Below are 23,484 nucleotides of genomic sequence, written 5' to 3'. Positions count from 1 at the left end.
TTCTACATTTTTCCTGCAAACTGTTTGTACTTAACACTGTGATTTGCACAGAGTGGTCACTCAGTAACTTTACTGCATTATTGATTAAGGCCTTCAGTGGGGTACCAATAATTAGTGGACACTTCCCACTGGAAGAATATTGTGAATTTGGCAAAGCAGTTGCTTCCTAGAAAATTGGTCACATCTTCCAATTTTCCTTTCTTAAGTGACTCTCAAGTGAATGAATTAGTATTCTTGTGGACACGTGAAAAATCTGACCTGTTCTCTTATAGGATTTGATTACTATGTCAGGGTAAGGGAAGTCGAGTGCTCCGTGACTATAATTGCGACTTACCAATTCCTAAGTAGGGGTACTTAGTAACCTGCTTAAGAAGGTCAGACACTTAAAATGCTCAAGATTTTATTTTTTCACAGAGACAACATAATTCCAAAGAGAAAACAATGTAGCTCCTACTATATAGATGATTAAGGTCCTTTCAGAAACACATTTTCCCTCTCTGAGGTCTAACTTGGATAGAAATAAGAACTTGAATGCAGGCCTGGGATAGTGGACTGAGTGAGGATGGTAAGGGTGTGAGAACAGAGGTCTGAGCGAGTTCAAAGGTTGGTTAATGGATACGAAATTAGAGCTGGATAGGAGGAGTAAGTTTTAGTGCCCTATAGCACACTGTAGGGTAAATATGGTTGACAATAATTTACTGTATATTTCAAAAAAGCTATTATGGAAGAGAGAATTGTGAATGTTCACAATGCAAGGAAGTGATAAATGTTTGAGGTGATGGGTATGCTAATTACCTTTCCATCATTACACATTGTATACATTTATCGACATGTTACTCTATGTCCCACAAACATGTACAGTTATTAGGTGTCAACTAAAATTAAAAGGGGAAAAATAAGGTATGGTACCAGGGAATTAGAGTGCTGGACAGTTAGGAGATTAGGGAAAAATCTCTTCTGTTCCAAAGACCAAATGAGATCGTATCTGCACAGTAGGGCGAGGTGGGGGAGCAAATTGTCTCCAGGTAGGCAGCCTGAGCTTAAATCCTCTTCCTGGCTGTGTGATCCTGTGCAAGTTACTTACCCTACCTGAATCCCAATTCCATCAGCAGTGAATTGTGCAGATAAAATGAGATAACAGATGGAAAAGTACTTTGCTCATGGTAAGTGCTCCGATGTTAGCGGTTATTATTCATTATTTCTATTTCCTCAAATCCCTCTATTTAAAATTACAACCCCCAATATGCTCCGTTTTCTTCCCTATTTTATTTTTTTCTGTAGAACTCATTACCATCGCCATACTACATATGTTACTTATTTATCTTATTTTTAACCTTCCACGTTAGAATGTAAACTCCATGGTGATATGGATATTTTCTGTTTTGTTCACTACAGGGGAGTTCCCAGGACAGTACTAGCACATGGTAGGCACTCAATAAATATTTGTTCACTGAAAGAATCATTGCTCAATATAGTCTTTGGTATACAAAAAGTGTAGCAAATTGTTCGTTACGAAATAGCCAAAAATGGCACTTGCCAGTGGGAACCGTTGCCAGGGTATGGCTGGGGGGTGCAGATTACTGAGCAGAGTGGAGAGAAAGGTGGTTAGAGTTGAAGTCAAGAGGCCCTGGAGCCAGGGTGCCAGATGGGTCACGCACATAGAATCTGTGTCACAGGATGATGCTGGGAAGTGAGGTGGAGCAGAGGATGCAAAGGAAGCTGCCGGCATCCCTAAGCCTATAGATAAATGCAGAGGAATGCTCTGACTTGTTAACTACAGTAAGAAGCGTAGAGGGTGGAATTATCAGAAGGCTGCTCTTCACAGTCAGGGAGTTTTCTGAAGTGGAATGGGGAGCTGGGAGAATCCAAACTCTGCCTCCTAGTCCTGTGCCATATGGCCCACAGAAGACTGAAGAACTCCCCGAGGAGAGTGCTACAGAGTGATGGTCCCTGGAGAGGGCTGGGATTCCATCAAGGAAATGGGTGGGCGAGTACAGCAGAGAGACTGCAAACCCAGAGAACTGCATTGCTTAGGGGTGTGACATTCCTGTGGGAAAGATGGAGGAAGAGCAGTAATCAGGAGCATAGAACAATCTAGAGATGAGGCTGTGTAAGAGATCAGAGACTGTGAACAGATAGATGCCAGAGGTGATATTCTGACACAAGGTCACCCACGAACTTATGATAACAGGGGCTCTTTTTTTCCACCACCGCATATAAGATGATTTTGTAGTTAAACCAGCTAACCAAGGAAAGGAATAGCACATTTCTAGAAACATCATGATGTTAAAACAAACACTCAAGGGAATTGTTCAAAAATCTAACAGTCACGTCTTCTATTTGCCATGCAAATATCTTGCCCTTCCACCTCAAAAGAATATTTGATATTAATAGCTTCACTAGGATGTACTCTTGGATGAATTTAAGAAGTCATTACCATTTGTAACCTTTACATTTTTTAAAGCCCCAGCTTAAAATAAATAGGTTGAAATTTCAGTGAAGCTGCTTATAAAACTAAAAACTTTTATGTTCAGAAAAACTTTAGGACTCTTGTGAGTTAGCACCAGTCTAACACTTTTCTATCTCTCTTGTTAAATTAAATTAGGAAGTGTGAAGCACTTCACGTGATCTCCAAATAACTCATAAGCCAATGTTCACTTCCTAGTTGATTGGTTGGTCAGTGGCTCATACATTGACTGAGTAACTGTGATGCTTAAAGCACTGTAAGAACAAAACGATGGATAAGGCAGGATAGGATTTTGAACACTATAAAGACACTATTTAAAAGTCAATAAATACTTGAAAAGCTATTTGGAGCAGATGAATATTTTGACACGAAAGACTTTTGTACTTTTCTACAGTCCCTGAATGAAGAATTGAAGATAATGTTAATTAATATTAATAATAACAAATGTGGGCAAAACCAGAGTGCCCTAGAAGACTATGTTAGATGTGTTTTTCAATAAAATATGTTGAATGAAAGTCTTTTTGGAGTATACAGATTTAGGTGAGGGCACCATTCTCCAGGTAAATTAAAATGTCACCATTTCTGTGTCATCATCACAGCAGATAATAAAAAAAAAAATCCTTCTCAGTTGCACTAGCTAAAAATACCTGAGGCTAATGTATATAAATGATGAAAACAAAACTTTCTCCATTCTGAAAACATAGCCATTCTTGCTCAGGTGGCAAAATGTCATTTTTAGTTTCTCCTAAGTCTTCCCTTGAAATGAATTTTAATATACTTTTATCCGTGTACGTGTTTCTTGGTGAGATATACAGGGACATATACATTCACGATAGGGCTGTTCACATATCCCCTCAGGAAGCCTCATCTATACTTCTCAAACTTGAATGAAGTCCAAGATGAAGATAACATTATCTTAGGAGACTCCAATTAATGTCTATTAAAATTCCTTCTTATATGACTTCTCTTGGCCCAAAAAGAAATGCTTAAGGAGTTTGGATCTTACTAATTAGAATGCCAATGATACAAACTTTGGATACCGAGAAATCTACTAACAAATATTGTGTTTTCATAAAATATGATATGTTATTCTACGCATTTATTAAATGCTTATGTTTGATTGATAATATATATCTTAAGAATAATAACCAAAAATATCTTTAGATTGGTATCTTCAAAAAAGGTTTATCTTTCTCTGTAAAAAGAAATCCACAGTAAAACCTAAGCAAACGAGCCAATACACACTCTAGCCAAAACAAACAACAGCAACAACAAAAAACTGTCACAGTTATTTTTTATGGAGCCCTAGACAATTATTTGAGGATTTTTGTAGTGTCTTGCTTAATTTCCTGGTTAAAAGAGGGTAAACTACAGCTTCTGCTGTGGCCAGATGGAACCAGGGAAAGGGCTCTAGGTATACAAGTATTTGGTGCACTTCAGGATTACCAACCTATTCAGCCATAGCTGCTGCTTCTGAGATGTGCTGATTAATAACAAGATACCTGGACACTTTTTTATTCCATCTGATTCAAAGAGAAAGTTTAGGAGGGCACAGTTTGTGGATTTTGTATCTTTGTTATTATGAAATCAATGACCTGAGGCAATGAAGGCTTTGACATCATGTGCAGAACATACATCCTCTCCTGAAGACTGCCTATCCACCTGTCCTCCAGCCAAGCCAGGACAAGACATCAGGATATTTGGAAAGTCTGAATTCAGACCATCTTTCCTGATGTTATCCAAGCTACTCTGAGCTAAGAACTTCCATCTCTAGGACCATCTTGCAAACAAAGCTCACTGCTGAGAGAAAAAGCCACAACCATACAGACTATTTATGTGTATCAGCCATTCTGATTTTAAAAATTGTATTAAAATACATACCCAAATTAGGAAAATTTTTTTTGTTGCCATGAAACATAAAGACTAGTTCAATATATAGATTCAATTCTAGAGTAAAATATTTTTTGGCTTACTTTTGATTGCAGGATAAATTTAGCTATTTAAAATCCTAGAAAGTAGGGGTTTATGTGATAAATCTTAATTTGTAAGATGGCCTATTAATTAAGTTAAATTACTTAATTTTTCCTCTACCATTAGTTCAAATGAGCCATTTTATCAAGTGCCTGGCCTGTCAAGATGATTTAGAATTTAAATACAAAACAGAGGAATGCTAATCCTTAATGTAAAATACAACAAATTATCAAACATTGAGGTTAGATATTTGACATTATATTTGCATATATTTTCCTAATCTTTTCAAAAGGCAAATCCATCAATAGTTGCCCATTTTACTGCAGTCAGTCATTCCAATTGCAATTTCAGGAGATGCAGATCCCACTTACTAAAATGCTTCTTTTTTCCTTCTCCCCATTTTTCTGATCTCCTATATAGCATTCATTGGCATAAGAATATATATACACATATTTACCTTTTACAATAATAGAGGTTGTATTTTAAATATTAATTATCCAAAACAAAGTTAAACGCCAATACTAATCAAAAACATCCTTATGTTTGTTGCATTGCATTTGCAAAAAATGTTAGGAAAGAGCCCTGGTTGACAGAGTTAAGTTCCTTGTCCAAAAAAGGTGTGCTTTGTTTTATTTTGTTTTCAATTGACCACAGTTAATTATGTAACCAATATTAACTGCAAATTAGCTTTAATTTTTTAAGTTGAAAAATTGAAGATCACATACAAACCAAATTCATGTAATATTTTCTTTAGTATTTGATGTTTTCTAAGTAGCCATAGCATTTTCATATAGAAAGGGAGACCAGAACTTTTGAAGAGAACTGGGATTTGGAAAAGCAGGCGGGGAGATAAGGATGAGGCGAATATAAATTAGAATCTGGTATGCTATGTACTACTTACCTTCAAAAGTCAAATAAAACTTTCCTCTGTCAAACCAAACGAGGGAAGGCTGTTCATTCTCTGTATGGCCAGGAGTTGAAGCGGGATGGGAAGGGTTAAGGAGAGGGAGAGAGAAGGACACAATGTGAGTTACAGAGCAGGTCATTAATCTCACTATGGGGAAGGGTGGAGGCACTGCATGCCACTAGCGTGCAGGGGGAAAAAGGGAAGGCTGGCAATCTATGTTTTGTTTTATTTTATTTTTAGTTCAGGAAACAGAAAGCGAAAGCAAAGCTATGGAGGCCTAAAGGAATGGGTACATGTTGCTGGTAGCTTGATACTTGGTGCTTGTGTGCATGGAGCAGAAGTCTTCCTGGCCATGCAGGGGCGTCAGCATATTTTAACTGCACTAATTTGGGCAAACTGTCATTCAGCAATTGCTGTATCCATTTCATCTTCAATGTCATCTCCTTCTATGTTTCCAAAAAGATCAACTCAAAGTTATAGGTTGTACAAAACACTAGCTTAGGTTTTAAATGACAACAGCATTGCATATCAATTTAAAGGTCACGGAAGATGTCCTATATCTTCCGTCCCCTCCCCTGGAAATACCTTAGATATTCAGACACAAAACACCCTGTACCTATGTACCAAAGAGAAAACAAGATTACTAATGGTGCCCTACTATTTTTGAAATTAAAAAGCAGTGACCAGACATGTAATTCTGAGCAGTTAAATTATTCCTTACTTTGTAAATTCACAAAGCAATAATAGCATCTCACCTTTTTTGAACCTTGTCACTGAGAAACTGTCATGCAACCTGCTGCTTTTTAATATATTCACTTAAAATATTTCAGAGGCATGAGTTCCACGATGAACAGTAAATACACAGGGTGCATCTGAGAGGCACTGTTCACTCATGAGGTGAGGAGCATGTCCATGGAGTTTACAGCATTCAGATGGATAATGGCTTGGATTTTTGAAATCTAGGTATCTAGAGATCACTCGGCTAGCACCATACCTGCAGGCGTTTCACAGCGCCTTTCAAACGAGGGCAGTTTGTCATAAAAAACATCATCTTCTGACACTACGAACCAAAGAAACATAAACGAATGGAAAACAAAAACACAAATACAAATCCCAAACGAAATCGAGCAGCACACTTTACCGATTGAAACACAGAAATGATTGTAATGGAAAAAGGAAACAAAACTTAAAGACACTGGAGTTATGAAGGATATAAAAAAGAGATGTACTTATTTTATGATGATTCTATGAGAAGAAATTAAAATTTTAAAAAACACCAGGTTTTTGGCATCTGTGAATTTGGCCGAAGTCAGCTCCAGGGAAGAAGTCATGCTCCACCTTCTCAGGAGTTGCTAAAGCCACTGTCATTAATAATTGACTTATGTGAGTGTATTTCACTTCAACACAATTCTCAAGTGGCCAGAAATATGTCCATCAACAAGAACTCCTGACAGAGCCCTGGGAGTTCAATGGGATCCCCCAGCATGCACCTTCCTCCCATGGGGAAAAAAAGATGCTTTTAATGTGACCATAAAAAAGCAACAGTATAAATCCAAGGTCCCAGCATGAACTATCCCATTTCAGCCACATCAATATCCAAAGTCAATTTGCCTTGCACCTGCCTTTGATAGCTATGGACTGCTCATTTTGAACAGCGTTATTGTAATTTCATCTTTCGCCATGGTATCCAGCTGTGGCTAAATGTCTTTGTAAATTGGTCACAACATTGTGAATTGAGGTTCTGGACTTCAGCTGTTTCAGCTCTTTACAAGGTCTCACTTCTCACCAACTAACAAATGCAAGTCATTGGGATTTTTACTCCATGTGATTAAAAATAAAGGTACTCAATGTCACAGGTCTTTAGGGTAATATATTACAACAATTTTCGATAGAAAATTGAATACAATCTGTACAAAGACCAGTAAGGAAGAATCCTATCTACAATATAGAGAATATAAGGAAATTGATGAGGGTATAAAACTATTTCATAAACAGTAATGTTCTTTGGAAAATAGAAAATTAGCTTGCCTCCTTAGGGAGTAAGGCAGGGAAACTACTTTTGGGGGGTTAGTTCTTAAGGTTGTAGGATATAACCTGTGAATTACAGTTTTTATTATACAGGTGGCTTTTTCGGTGCCCAGAGTAAGTTAAGGCAACTCCTATAACATCTATGGGAGTACTGGAGACAGGCCTTTCCAATAAAATAGCATAACGGGGGAAAAAGAGACTAAAATAAAATGTGGGAATTTTTCTTGGGATCTGGAATATCCACCTCCGAAGGCCTTTTTGTGCAGCATAATTAGTACTAATACAGATATGCTTTAGAAAGCCTGCACAACTTAGAATTGCAATACAGCTTGGAGAGAAAAAGGGTTAGAGGACATATTTTATGTTTTAGATGCTATTGTTCCACTACTGAATACAAATAATTTTTACTCAAAGTTTTGAAACAAAAGAAACATAGCATCAAAACCTATCTGATGCATCCTTTGGTGCCCATAAATGATTACTTTTCATTCATTACAGATCCCTGGGTTGTTAAAGATGCGATTTAAAATGCATAATTAGCAGGGAAGGAATATAATTAACAGTGAAGAAAAATTGTTTTTATGGTGGTCTTTTTGTAGTGGGTTCTATGGAAGATTTTTGCAAACATTTAAAAAAAACTACTATCACCCATAGAAATAAAAAAACAAGTAACAAAAATGTTGAGGAGTTTGTTTCTTATAATAGCATAACTTTAAACATTTTCCTCATCTCCATAATATTAGGAGTTTCTCTCAAGTCATATAATATAGGTCCTGTGGGATTCTTCTAGTGCAAAAAGAGTTTACTGTATTTCATTGATTCTAAAATGTGCACTTTTCCACATTCTATCCTGTCTGAAATTGGGATGGGTCTTATATTAATAATTACTGTGATAAGAAAGTATTTCATCTTAGCTCAATTGGCACCTTTCCCCCCTTTCTTACTCATACATAAAATAATGGAGCATTTTTAAATCAAGGACGTCTTAAATTCAATAAAATTCAGTTGTGTAGGAGCTCTTCATTATTTGAGTGTGACAATACACAGAAAATTGTCCTATCAGCTGTAGCATCAGATTTACTACTTTATAATCACAGCTCTCAGGAAAGATTTCACACCAAAGTCCTTTAGGGGCATTTTGTTATATGAATTGCTGTGCAGAAAGTTTAGACTTGCTCTTAAAAATTTAGTTCTTGAATTTGGATAAACTTGGTTCATTGGTTCCCATTATACATGTCCCAATTCCAGCTCAAGTGCCACAGGAAACGTCAAAAAAGTATAATGGCAGTGGGAGGGAAACGTAGAGACATAAACTTCAAGGAGTTTGCTGCTGAAATTCTCTGCCTCCCCCAAGGCATTTGACTACAGTAAGTTGACACTCCACAGCAGTCCTGAGTAGGCTCCCTGGGGTTGAACAGACGAAGCGCGTCCGCTCCAGCAGTGGAGGGGCAGTAACACGCAAGAAGCTGCTGGACAGTCATTTGACAGTGTATTTACTTCACAGAAAAGTGGCTGTCAGGCGACCCGCAGCAGGAGGAAATACAGAACAGGAGAGTGAGGAATTCAGCAGGAAGATGAAAACCAAGTAAAAAGAGCAGAACCAAACAGATTAAATCAGTATGCTCCTCAGCCATGGAGCAGTGTGACTATCTTCTTATGTGGCTATTTTTGTTTTAAGCCCTCTGTGGTTCATCTTGAAAGAACATATACTAGATGTGTTAAGAATCAAAGTTGCTGGCCAGGATTTGAGATTTGTACAGCAGGGAGTACAGAAACACGTTGTACAAAACATGGACATAGTTTAAATTCCCTGCGTGTGCAATTTTCTCTATGAATTATAGTGAGTTGAAAGAACATGTTATATGGCTCATCTGAAGTCACTTAGGGTCCACTTCTTGAGTGACAATTCACTCTTGCTTTCCTCTCTGATCAACAAGGGAAACCACATGGAGTGTGTGAAACAAACAATCTTGAGAAAACAAATAAAACAGAGTGGGGGGGGATGGCTGTAGCAATCAAAGTGTATTAAAGAGATGGAGGTAAAATATAAATGTTACAGAAAAAACAAACAAGCAAAAAAATGAGAGAGACATGAACTAACAGACAGTGGGAGAGATAGGAAATACCAAATTGCCTCAATTGATGAGAATAAATGTGACTATATAAATAATGTTAAATATGTCTGTTAATAAATCACATGAAACTGGGTAACTGGCTATATTTTTACCAAATTTGAAGGGTTCTTGTTGGGATGGTCTGATTAAAAATATAGAGCACGTGATATAGTTGAAATTCCCTTTGAGGGCCTTAAGAGGCACTCTGGGAAAATAGGCAATTCTTTTCCAGAAGAACTTAAGGCTTTGATCAAGCTACTTCTCACATGGGCAACTCCGCTGTTTGCTCTTCTGTGAGTAGCAGCAGAATTTATTTAGCTTTGGCTAATGGTTCTCCCAAACAATGCGGGCTGGGTCAGCTGGTTCATCATATGGAAGAATTGGAGGGGCATTCAGATAAAGGAGGACAGTGGGGAGTGGGGGCCACATGGGAAAAATGGAATGGGAGAGCCGGAGGTCAGAGACAGCATGCAAAAGTGAGAGAGGCAGCAGGAGCCCAGGGGAGGTAGGAGAAGAGAGAGACCAGCCTTGGCAAGAGGGAAGCCGCTCCAGGCAAGATGAGGCATTTAAACCTGGGAAAACCAACCAGCTGGGCAGCCATTCGCAACTCTTCACTTTCATCACAGCATAGGGAAAGAGGCACAAAGGCATTTACTGAAAATGCCAGCAATGACTTATTTCTCTGGGAAAATGGACCACACATCACTGAAAAGCACTAGAAAAAAATGTCAAAAAGTTTGCTCAAGTCCCACAATGCCAACGTGTATAACATTTGTCAACAGAAGGACAACCAGAAATGATAAAGCAATGAAAGCTTCAAGAAAATAAAAGTTCTTAATTTTGTGATTTCTGATGTGGTACACCGTTGGGATTTAAATACACATTTTCCCTCAAAGGAGATTCTTTTTATTATAAGAAATAAGATCTACAATATAAGACCTTCCTTAGTGATTCCTTTTTTACTTTTTTGAATAGCTTTTTATGGAATAGCATAAGAAAATTCCTGCAAAACACAGGTGTTAACGTTCTTTTATTTGTTTCTTTGCTTTGGTAAAGCACTTGGCCTCCTTTGCTGAGAAGGTGGTTTTAAAAGAAGAGTCAGGTGATAGCAAAACACACAACAAAACAATTTCAACCAGAAACATAGGGCCCTGGGGATTTCAGATCATAAGAAATAGCCAGTCAAAACTACAAATGGATTAAAAGAGAGGAGATAACGTTTACCAACTGTGGGAGTGGTGGCTGCACTCAAGGAATTGGTTGACGATATTGAAGAAGTGCTCTCAGCCCGGGCTAAGGGTGCTATCGGAGGAGGGCTGGAAGAATGAATGGGAGGGCTAAAAGGTCTGGACTGTAGGAAGAAGAAAAGAGATGAAGAGTTAGATACACAGGTTGCAGTATTTTTGTTCCATATTTTTAATGTCTCCCAGCCCTGGATATGACAATTCAGGTTCTTAAAGTGGAACAGATGACAACATTTTTACATGGAAATTGATTATATCTATACAGGAGCTTATGGAATGAAGCTGGAGAAACTGTAAATAACATGCTAAACTCACTAAGTACATTAGGCTTTGAAAAGCTGGGATCTGTGACATGGCCAGCGGGTCCCTTTCGGGACTGTGAACTTACATGCCTTCAGGGACTAAGCAGGTAACACCATGTGAGAGCTCATACCCATCTAAAGATACTGAAATACAAAATACTGTACTGTGCTAGCCAAGCCAAATATTATGGCCAGCGTCAGTCTGGGATTTCTGTGTGCAAATGCTGAAGAAATTTACCTCCACCACAAGTCTCTTAACTATTCACACAGAAGGTTTTCCACCTCTCAGCATTAAAGCACAACGCAAGGGACTTCTGCAAAAAATCCATCATATCATCACTCTCCTCGTTATAGTGTGTCTACCACCAGTAGCTTATCTGTATTCTGGGGACAGGAACCAGGACTTGCCCTCCTTTGGAGTTTTCTAAAATCAGATAATTATTGTGAGACATTCTTTCTAAAGAATTTAAAACAATTGAACATTACTATCTTCATTTGCATCCAACCCACTGTAGCAGAGTTGAGGGCCCAACTGTCCTATTCCTATCATTTCAGACCTTGACTTGAAAGATGGTGGAGGTTTGAGGAGGGCTGAAACGTCCTGCAGTGACTGTCTTTCAGATGCCACCTGTAAGGGTTGCTTGCACAGGTGCTCTAAATGCTTAGACCTGAAGTTGAGATGTCCTTTGAGAAGACATTTTGAGCTTCTGTTGGTCACTCTCACCATCTGTTACTGGGCAAGTCAGGGCAGAGGGGAACATACCACATCTCCGACTCCAGGCTTTCCTGGAGGTAGCTTTGGCCGAGACGGAGGCCGGGGAGGAGGAGGAGGTGGAGTGGTACTGCTGCAAGGGACCAAAGGAGTGGCTGGTCGAGCAGGGGATGATGCACCTGAAAAACAAGCTGGTATTAAAAATGGCTTGAAACCCACGTGGCCAAAGCACTGTCAACATGGTACAATCCCAGTTCCAGACATTTTTTTTTTTTTTTTCATCTGGGAAGTTACTATACTAAACACTGCAGCGCATTTTTTTTTCTTTTGTTTTTCAATAAAGAAAAAAAATCATTCAGTTGAACTATGGTTGATGGCAGAAGCTGAAGCTTATTGCCTTTTGTTGTCATGTGACACCCAATGAAAGGTAAATCCTTTTATTATTCTTTTATTACTCTGTGACAGAGGGTAAATCCTTAAGACTCTTAGCTGGGTGGTAGATACTTTTCATTTTGATCGTATACACACTAAACTTATGATAATTTCTCTGGCTTTTTTTCATGTATTTAGAATTTTTTTATGTGCAAGATGAAAATATGAGCGCTAACTTTATCAATATACCCAAACACTTGAGGGTAAGCAAAGGACAAAATATACAAAAGTAAATTAGATGTCGCATGAGTAGTTTGTATTTAAAATCTTTTTTTATTTTATTGCCCCTTTTCAACAGGGACACTCTTTATTGTTTTTAAAATCTTAGTAACAGAAACACACTGAAAAGAACTTAGAAGATTTTATTTTGTGAAGGAGGCTCCATAGGAATCTGTCAACCTAGAGTTTGCCCATGATGATTTTTGTGATGCTTTTTGAAATAGTCTCTTGGATTTACTTTTCTGGCTGTCAATGACAAGCATATGAAACACAGAAGACACACAGAGGCTGGCATGCACACCGGTCAGCACACCAGTGGGGTCTCTGGACTCAGGGGTCTGCCCGTCTTCAGTCATACGTCTGGAATACGTGGGAAAAATACTTGGCTAAAAACCTCAAGAAAGTCAAATCGATATTCGAACAGTTCTTGTTCAGAAAAGTTCCAATTACTCCTGAGGTTTTGTCACTTTGTATAGAGACACTGGTATCTAATTATCCCCCCCAAATTCTAAGCAATCTTGCCCCAGGGAAAGACCCATACTCTACCCCCATCCCTGCCACCCTCTTGCTGCCTGTCCCCAACACACCACAGAACCGTCATCTCTGGAGAGTCCTAGACCAGCATCTCAGTCTCCAGATTTTCAGGTTCTCAAAGAGCTTTGAAGTTGAGCAGCAAAACCTACCATCTCAGAAATCTGCTCTGTTTTAGGAGAATCTCTGGGGGTAGTCCTGGATCCTTTTGTTTAAACAATCTGAAATCCTGAGTGTGTTGCTCTGCGCTGTTTGTTCTACGTGTAATCACATTAGCGTGAAACCCCCTACTCATTATCCCCCCTCTCTCTACCTCCACCCCCTCCTCTACCGTGGGGAGTCCACCTACCATATTCCTACTTTACTGTATTCTTACTTTTTATTTTACTGGGTCAGGGTCTATGCTAGGTACTTTACATGTATTATCTTATCCCCATGATAAGGTTTTGAGGTCAGTATTATTAGGATCTCAATAGAAACAGAAACCCAGAGATATTCAGTAACTTGTCCAAGGTCATATAGCTCAAATTGTGTGTATACCTCCAAAGTCCAGGCTTCTAAATATAGTCTCTTGTAGCTTTAGATGGACTGTGGTATGGAGTCCCACATTTTGCTTACAGTCTGTTCTTACTCTTCCATGGTTGGCTTGCACACATCTCTCTAAATATAAATGTTTTTAAGTTTTTGGCTAATCTTTTTTTTTTTTTTTTTTTTTTTTTTTGAGACAGAGTGTCACTTTGTTGCCCAGGCTAGAGTGAGTGCTGTGGCGTCAGCCTAGCTCACAGCAACCTCAAACTCCTGGGCTTAAGCAATCCTACTGCCTCAGCCTCCCGAGTAGCTGGGGCTACAGGCATGCGCCACTATGCCCGGCTAATTTTTTTCTATATATATATTTTTAGTTGTCCATATAATTTCTTTCTATTTTTAGTAGAGACGGGGTCTCGCTCTTGCTCAGGCTGGTCTCGAACTCCTGACCTTGAGCGATCCACCCGCCTCGGCCTCCCAGAGTGCTAGGATTACAGGCGTGAGCCACCGCGCCCGGCCGCTAATCTTCTCTTTAAAAAAAAGGATATATTTTGACAGGCTCCACTACAAAGTTTTCTTTTAAATATTATGTTAGTAGATTTACAGCCAGGATGTTTTCGGAAGATAGAAGTAACAGCATAGAGATGGGAAATAAGTCTTTGAGCAGCAAAGTCTTAAGAAGTTTCATGAAGCTTTTTTTGGTGGGGTGGGGGTGTTTTATTTAGCTTTGGGAAAAGCTGGCCATAAGAATGGTCCAAAGTATCTATCCATAGATCTGTTTTCAAGAAATAGTCTTCTGAATCAATTTCAGGAAAAGGCCAGCTGTTTATCCTTTCCCTATATGTTCCAGAAAAGAAATTTTAAAAACCCCTTTCAGTCATTCTTGGGAAAGTGCTAAGGGGTTGTTATCAGAGTGGCGTGGAATATTGAAAAGCACAAACACACCGGCAGAGGATCTGAGTTCTGGCCCTGCTCGCCTCTTCTTGCTGTGAGAGCTTAACCTCTCTCTGAGCCTCAGCTGCCTTGTTTGAAAAAATGAGACATTGTTTCTACCTTACAAGGTAGTTGAAACAATCTAAATTGAAAATGCTTATGAAAGTGTTTAGTATGTAGAATGCTACACAAATAGAAGGCAAGAGATGTTGATGATAAAGACCTTTGTTGACGATAAATCTTTTGATATACATACAACTAAAAAGTAAAGAAAAAATGTTAATTGTTTAATTGAAAGGTTGTTTTCTGGTTCCTTTACAGACCCTGTTTAAATAAATGTTTCTTTACTAAATTGAGTAATTGATTTGTTGTGCAGTTAGAAAGACACCGAGAGCACGTAAGAAGCAAAAGGACATTTCGCTTAAAACCCTGCTTGACAGAACCCTGAGGCTCAGCAGAGGAGACTCAGGGCCTGAGGGGTATTTCACAACTGAACTAAGGCTTCACACGCTTTTGTGAGATTACCCAATTGTTTCATGATTTAAGAGTGTAGATGGTTATTATTTGTACATCTTTATCTTCACCCTTCGATTTTCAATTATGCTTTCATTCCCCCTCAAGCAGTGTTTATTTGCAAAAACAATGCTGGAACATAAATTGGACAACACCACTGTTGAAGATTAAACTTTAAAAATCACATGTACTTTAGGTTTTGTGAGTTAAAAAAGGTTGGCAACTGTTGACATGCTCTCAATCCATTTGCTGTTCTTAACCTGCGGTTTCATTATATTTCATTATAGTTTCTTTGGTCACTCCTGACCACATATCTACAGCCTCAACTTGCATCTCTCTTTACGTGTTGGGCGGGGAGGGGAGGTGGCAGTGAAGGTGGCTGGGGAGGTGGCAAAGCACAGGCCTCGGAATCCAACAGATCTGGGGCCAGATCCTGGCTCTGCTACTTATTAACTTTGTGACCATGGCCAAGTTACCTCTTTGAGCTTCAGTTTCCTTGGGTGCAAAATGAGGCTAATAATATCATGATGCTGCTAGGAGAATCAAATGAATTAAAATATATGCACTTTGAGATATGTGAAGACCTAAACAACCTTTCCCCAATTGTGTTTCTTAAAACACAGTTATACCATTTCTTTGAAAAAAGTACTAAATATGTATGTAAATGGTTATATACTATGTTTTTTTTTTATGACCAACACATTAAAAGCCTTAAAAAGGTACTGTCTAATAGAGCTTTCTGCAATGATGAAAATGTTCTACAGCAGCATTGTCTAATGAGATAGCCACTAGCCACATGTGGCCATGGAGCACTTGAATTGTGGCTACTGTATCTAAGGAACTGATTTTTACATTAATTTTAAGTTATTACAATTAAAATTAAAATAACCACATGGGGCCAGTGACTCCTGTACTGGGCATTGCTGCTCTAAAAGACTTGTAGTTAAGAAATATATTTGGTTAATTCAACCCCTGGTAGCTTAAACTCATTTGTTTATGGATGTGTGTGTGTTTGAGTAAAACACCTTTTAATATTGCATTAGTTTCCTATGTTAAAAAATGTTGCACTCCACATTCTCTCTTTACTTACTCTTCTCTTTCTCTGGCCTCCAAACTTGCTGCAGGCCAATAAAATTCCTTTTCCCTCCTGTCCCCTGGCATACAATCCACATGGGAGAAGAAATAGCCTTTGTCAAGAATTAGGGTCTGCATTCCAATAAAGCATTGTTCTGGCTAAATGGGGTATTTATAACTTTTTGCCATAAGGAAATTAAAATTCTTGGAGCAAATTCTTAACGTCCAACTGTTTTTCAATAGCAGGTAACTCTTGATTCACAAGGCTGTAGGTACTGCCTACGCTTGGTCAGTGGCAGTCACCTTGCTGTGAATGAAATTTTAAAGTAAGCATAATGGTATCCAATTAAATAGGAAAAGTTAGTTCCATCAGCCTGAGTGTTATAAAAAGCAGATACAAAGAAGAGTTTCTAATCTTTAAAACATGAGACCGTATCCTATTGTTTCATACAAAATTTACATTTCTGACAGTTTTGTGTATATTCCATCAATAAAAGATTAAGCAGAAAATAAACTTGGACTTAATTAAAGAGATCATGGTACAAAGTTTTATTTATTCATGGGCTTCAGTGGCCCAGTTCAATCTTCCACTTAGAAATCCAATCCTTTAATACCAGCAAAGTATAGCTTTTTCCAGCTCAATTATTAAGAATCAATAGTCTTTACTGGTAACATTTTAAAATAATTTCAAATAAGGGTACAGAAGCTAAACATTAAAATAATAGCAAAACTCTCAAAAGATTCCAGATTAAAAAACCAAAGCTCCTTTCTTCCACATTAGATCCGTGGTCAATTCAATTAAACAAACATCTCCCAGAGCCCTAGGAAAGGTGAAAGGTGAAGCACAGATGAACACCAGAACCACCTTTCCTCCCCACCCCTGGCTAACGGTGTTCACTTTGAGGAGTGCACCCTAGCCCATCCCTGGAGGGAGGTGGGTATTCCCTGAAATGTCCTTTCAAAAGACTGAGACCTGGCCCAGGAGAGGCCTGCAGAGAACAACAGAGGCACACCCATCTTCTACAAAGGACAACTAGGTTTTGCAGTCTGAAGGCTTTACACAGGGCTCTTTATTATCTTTACAGATAAGCAAGGAGCTTTGTATCCTCAAAAGCACCCCGAAGAGCAATAGAGGGATGGAGATGGGTGCTCCCTCTAGAGTTAGAGAGGGGAGCACAGAGGAGTACATGTTGAGACAAGACTTTTGGTGATCTTGTTTATGACACTATGCAGCATTGGTGGGTACCAGTGGTGAAATAAGTTTGGAATACTTTGTGACTAAACCTTACAAAAGTATCTGGAGAGCACGGTGGTTAAGGACATAGGCTCAGGATCAGACAGACTTGAGTATGAATGCCAAGTCTATTATCTCTAGCTTGTAAACTTGGGCAAATCACTTGACATCTGTGAACCTCAGTTTTTTCATCTATAAAATGAAGAAAATAACAGTATCTACCCCACAGGATTGTTGTGAGGATGAAATAGCATTCATAAAGCACTTAGCATGGTGCCCAGGACAAGAAACTATAGTTATTATTGGCAAAATAAAGACTCCCAAAGGTCCTATGGTAAAGACACTTGCTAATTTTATTTAATGCAATGTTTCCCAAACTTACTTGAGTATTAAATAGTCTTCCTTTTTTTGGGAGAGGAGGGCCGGGGGCACACCTAATGATATAAAACATCAGTGTTGTGTGCAGTCCAGGTGAATTCCCAGCCCTCTCCTTGAATACCTTGGATGCTCTAACTTAAAAGCACGGGGCATCTGCAAACACAGAGCAAGCACTGAAAGCACTCCATTGAAAGAGGCAGCAGTGATGAGTGAGTATTAGAATTTCTGTCTCTTTTTAAATCTAAGTACCTTACACTTGGTTGCCTCTTTCAAAGTAAATGAAAAATAACACATGGCACTCCCTGGAAGGTACCTAAACTGAACCCACATGCAAAGGAGGGAAGCTGCTCGAGGATCTTGCCAGACAAATTTGGGCAACAGTGGAATAAATGATATGGAAGAAGATACACTTGGAGAATCTTGATATTTCTTTAATGTACATGGCAGCTGTTACCACCGTTTCATAATTAGAAAACACAAAATGAAGCTTCAAATAAGGAAAAAAAATCAAATTCAATATCAGAACTGGCATAGAGAGACCAAAATGGTACATTTCTGGTAGATTTTTCCATCACCTGTCACCATACTTAGAGTTAACCTCATAGCCTAATGAGCACGTTGGAGGGTGAGCTCAGAGAACGAGTTTGTCTTCAGTGATAGCTTGATTAGATTGGGAAGGCAATGTCAAATGTCACCCCTTTTTTTCTGTTCCCTAAAATCTCCTTTTCAAACCTTAACATCTTTTTTTTTTTTTTTTGGTAAAGAAATAGAGGGGTTAACACCATCCTCCCCAACTAAAAAAAAAAAAAAAAAAAGGAAAAAGAACAAGAAAAGTGAAAAAAAAAAAAAACATAAAAAAGGAACCCCTCTCCCACCATTGCCCATAAAATCTAGGGTTCTCGTGGAAGCATCTGAAAAGAAAATCAGACATTTAGCATGAAACTCACTCACTGTGAAATGTGTCTTTCTAGAACTTTCCTGAATTCCAAACATCACAGCTTTAAGAAATCTACGCTTTCTAACTACAGGATGGAGGGCAGGGCACTCGCAAGGGCTGGGAGTGCAAGGCAGGACACACCCACAGACTCAGACCATGACTGCGAGCATTCGATGGACGAGGACATGCCGAGGCCCACGGGACACCCAGACCGAAGGAGGACGGCTGAAGCTCTAAAGCCAGTGCCAGGCAGGAGGAGGGCGTTGCTCACACTGCAGCAGCCACGGCCATTCCCCATCACACGAAGCACAATCAAACAGAAAGACGTACCACTGGCGGTCCCCGTACCACTGCCCGAGCCAGGTCCGGGGGACGAGACCACAGTCCTGTAGGTGGGTGGTGGTGGGGGAGGTGGAGTTGCTCTCTGTCCCAACCCAAAATCTTTGGGAGATGAGATTGTTTCTAAGTAATCATCTTTAATGAAGGTCTGCTCAGCGACTTTCTTCTGGACTTCTTCTAAATTTAGCGGCGATGGTACATTGCGAGGAGGCCCAGGGGGCCCTGGGGGACCCGGGGGCCCGGGAGGGCCTGGAGCTGGGGAGCCAGCTGGGTTGTCTGATGCAGCTGGTGGGGACACCATCTTTTCCCTTGGAGTCAACTCTGGAGTAACATGTTCCGGGGACGTATCAGAAAAATGGACCCACTTTTCTTCAGCATTAACAGCGACAGACTTGGGGGACAACACGGGGCCAAAAATGCTGTCCAAGTCATTGATGGATGGTAGTTTTTCAATTTTGACCTCTGTGGCTGACTGGTCATTTCCTGTGGTTAGAGTAGTTGATTTTAAACTTTGACTTTTAAAATATTATTTGTATGGGGGTGGGGTGGGAGGGGGGAAGCAAAGCCTGGTAGCTACACAGCCTTGTGAGGTGCCGCCGTGGGCATAATCCACGGGATAAAACTATCTGTATTGGATTAGGAGTTGGAGGTGAGGGGAGGGTTCCCCACCTCCATAATGCAAGCGTCATTTTTTATGCTATTATTTTCTCTTTTACAAGCTGACCACAGTTAGCTACTTTCATCAGCATTGAAAGGGCTGAGCATGATACTGTTCTCAAAGGCTGCTCACAAGCGCACAAAGCGTGATCATTTTGAGAAGGCAGTGTTAGGGTCTCAGAGAACTACGTATTTTGCAAAAATCGCAAATTCCAAAAGAGAAGTCACTTCTGAAAATCTGGCCTACTAAAATACACATAATATAAAAAGAATTGATAGCTGAAAATCACCCTAATATTTTATAAAGATTGTCTACACTAGTATATTAAATGAAAATGTTTGGTGAAGCTAATTATAATATCTGTTAGTTTTAAAAAGTGATATTATATTCAGCTATATATTCTCTACCTTAAATACATCAGAAACACAGCACAAAGATTATTTAGGGGGATATCTCCACACAGATATTTATAGACACACACATATACACCCCACATTCAACACACACATAGGTTATTGAGGAGGCATTCACTACTTATTAGAACTGTTACATATATACCTGTTTAGTAGGGAAGAAAACTATTAAAAAACTTTGTGATTTCTTTTCTCATCAAGTCTAACCTGTTAACATGATAGGCATAACTATGATATATATCTCTCTGAAGTCATGATACAGAAAAGTCTCTGTTTTTCTTAAACATTAGCATCAGCTATTCTTTTTAATCCATGTCAATATTAAGAGAAAAAAATAAAAACTGTCTTCTAAAATTATCTTCTACTATTTCATTGGCATAAAATCTTGATAACAACTGCAATGTGAGGAACTGTAGTTTATTTTAAGCTGAGGTTATTCACATTAGAAATTGTCACTAAATAACTGGAAGGCATGACCAGAAGACACTTTACCTTTAAATAACCCTTGGGCTATAAGAATCAGCTTAGTATTTCCATATTTCCAGTTTGAAAGCAATTAACTTTCAAGGTTCCAAGGCTACAGATAAATGGGGTGGCAGTTTGCACAGTTCACAGTATTTATAATTTTGTCGCTGGTAGATTTATTTATATCTAACATAATTTGTGAAAATACAAGGAACCGAAATGGCTTGAACTTGCAAACACCTTTACTTATGAAACTCTGGATGACTCTCTATTGGGTTTGAGTCAATATAAATTTCATAAATGACTATGTCTTGCTTTCACTTTTGTTGATAAATACCCTACTCTATAGCTATCAAACTCACCAGGCTGCATAAATAGCAAAGCATGAAGCTGCAATAGAATTCCAAAGATGATAAAGAACCACATCCTAGGGGCCTAGACACCTAAAATAACTCTTACTACTTTTGATTTGCTAGTCCAATAAGACTTGGAAGATCATAAATTATATGAATACACAATATTGATTTTAACAGAAAGTAAAGATGTGCCTTAGAAATTATCTTTCTAAAGGTATGCAGCAATTCCTTGCTATATTTCATAATCTTTACATATCTCTTTGCCATGGGATAATAAATACTCAAATGACCACTGGAAAAAATATTCCCCACTACCAGTAGGCTGCACATCCTGGGAACCATGTAATGCCTTTGTAGACTAGACAGTTTTAGTTTTAGCAAAAGTTTTATTGGCTCTTGAAAAAATAAAGATTAGGCCTTGAGACTATTAATTTGTAAATCATTATAAAGAGATCCAGTGAAGTAAATGGTTAATTAAACATGACTTTTCATATTGAGATCTTTTCCTTTTCACTTTACAAGTAAATGTGGCCCTCATTCAATAAAATTACACCGAGGAAAAATTAATCCACAAATTATTATTTGTGTATTTTTTGCAACCCTGGGAGTGGTGCTTTAAAAATAAGCCTGCACAATAAATTGTAATGGAAGCAAAACTAAATGCCAACACTGTAATGTCTTAGTGTAGTCTGTAGTTTCCAGCACAGCAAGGGGACTTTGGTCCAGGACCACTGTTGGCTACATCATCCCGGAACAGAAAAAACTAAAGCTTACCTGGTCCAATTGTTAAGGGGGAGCCTGTTCGGGGTGGGGTAGCTGGTACATTTTTTGGAGGCAGTGGTGGAGGTGCTACAAAGAGATGAGAAGTCAAGCATTATTGATCATGCTCCTCCTAAGTTACACAATGCACTGTAGACAAGCAGGATTTGGGCTTTCATTTATATTCCTGCTATTGGAAATGGAATAGCTATTAATGGCCTACATTTTTTTAAGTTCAAAATCAGAGGACTGAAGCTGGACCCATTTGGATTCTTCCATTTTATGAGAATAAGAGTTTGTCAAAAATTATTGTAAATAACAATAATATCACCATTTTATTCATTTAAATATTATTCAACAAACCTCAGACAACAACTAAGTTCCACTTCCTGTGCTAGGAAGTAGAGACATAAGGTTGAATACAAATAACTTCTGCCCTCAAGGAATTTATGATGGACTGAATAGACATTGTGTTAACAGACAGTTACAGTCCAGGGTTTGATAGTGGAAATGATAACAGGTTGGGTGAGAGGGCAGGTGAGGGGCTTTTAATCTAGTCAGGATATTATTTTCTACATTGAGTCAAGAAAGATTCTCAAAATTATATTTCTTAAATTTTGATAAATTTTTGAAAGTCAGAAACAAAGTGACTTGGGTTGAAGAACAACAGATTCCTTTGGTACAAATTACAGCCAAACAAAATCCTGAGATAGATAAAGTGTAGTATTATGGTCTCTCCCAAGAGATTCACCCCTCTGAACTGGACTTGAAACTTTGTGGGCAAAGTTTGGAATTAGTGTTTCAATAGGTACATTTCTTCTTCTTTCTTTAAATGTATGTTTTCTTGTCACTGACCCTATTTGGTAAATTCAAAGAGTTCACACTAATTTCATAAACCATCTGAAGTTCAGTTGAGAACCTGAATGTGGTTCCAACCTGTCATAACCAGAAAGCAGAGTGAATCAGGTGGGTAGTAGCTGCAGGGCTCTTGCCAGTAGCCTCTACCTGCCTACATTAGGAAGAACCTTTTTCTGTCATTCCCTGCTCACCCTGACCCCTGCTCATTTTATTTATTGATTTTTAGACAGCATCCTGTTCTGCCACACAATAAGCAGGACTCACAGCTCTCATCCTAAAGCCTAGGAATATATGGTTCTTAAACTACACTTCAAGTGGATCACATTTTTCCATGGAAGTTAAGAGTCAACCAAGGGCTCTGCTCTTGATTAAGGATCTCTGCAAAAAGTTAATCAAGGTCATAATCAACAAAATATCATAAAACATATAAAATAATATAAAAGCCTAGTAATCTAAAAATAGTTCACTTGTGCTGCAACCACAAAGGGAGTGGAATTACACAAGGCACATCAATTAAACAACAGCCTCTACTGTGCTAAGTGTAGCCACAGTGCATAAAACTTGCAATTCTGTAATACCAATAGTTGGATTTAAAACAATACATCACCTATGTAAACATTTTATTTGTTTTCATTTTTTGGCATTTAGGAAGGGTTTTCTAGGAATAATTTGAATAGCTCAGGTCTGTAAAGAAAGCCTTTCAAAGAAGTTAGAGCTTTTTTGCTGGTTTTATTTCCCAATAGCAGGGAGAAGTGTTCAAAATCATGCCACTGTGATTTAAATCCCTTCAAAATACATCTTTCAAAGTTCAGAAGTTTAAAAAAAGTCCTTGATAATGCTGTTTTTCCTGTCCTGTTCAAGGAGGGAAATATCCTTGGAAAGGCTGGATCACATGGATTTAGAACAATAATATTCCCAATAAATAACCTCTTGGCCTTTGATTATGAATCCCCTTGGTTAATTCTTATGATAATTTTCAGGCACTCAGAAGCAGAGCCCTGGGGATGCTGAACTGAAAAAAGGGTTAGTTGGTCTGTGTGTGAACACTAAGGAGTAAAAATACCCTCTGTGCCCCCCTCCTCCTCCAAAACAACCTTTTTCTGAAATCCAATCTC

At 38.6% G+C, this 23,484-nt stretch overlaps 1 protein-coding gene across 3 annotated transcripts in view; it reads right to left on the bottom strand.

Annotated features, from left to right (window-relative positions):
• The window catches only part of SGIP1 (SH3GL interacting endocytic adaptor 1), a 187,558-nt gene that overhangs the window by 43,158 nt on the left and 120,916 nt on the right, over positions 1 to 23,484 (bottom strand). The window contains exons 14-18 of one of the 3 annotated variants that reach the window (XM_069480111.1): positions 21,527 to 21,601; positions 18,852 to 19,343; positions 11,797 to 11,924; positions 10,712 to 10,838; positions 5,340 to 5,399 (exon numbers count right to left, since the gene is read on the bottom strand). In XM_069480111.1, the coding sequence (XP_069336212.1) occupies positions 5,340 to 5,399; positions 10,712 to 10,838; positions 11,797 to 11,924; positions 18,852 to 19,343; positions 21,527 to 21,601 (882 nt within the window). Of the gene's footprint in view, positions 1 to 5,339; positions 5,400 to 10,500; positions 10,839 to 11,796; positions 11,925 to 18,851; positions 19,344 to 21,526; positions 21,602 to 23,484 lie in introns of those variants that run through there. The other 2 variants (XM_069480112.1, XM_069480113.1) reach the window with 2 other exon arrangements.

This window comes from Eulemur rufifrons, chromosome 8 (assembly GCF_041146395.1).
Source record: "Eulemur rufifrons isolate Redbay chromosome 8, OSU_ERuf_1, whole genome shotgun sequence".
Lineage (NCBI taxonomy): Eukaryota > Metazoa > Chordata > Mammalia > Primates > Lemuridae > Eulemur > Eulemur rufifrons.
This window is presented reverse-complemented; position numbering and strand designations above follow the sequence as displayed.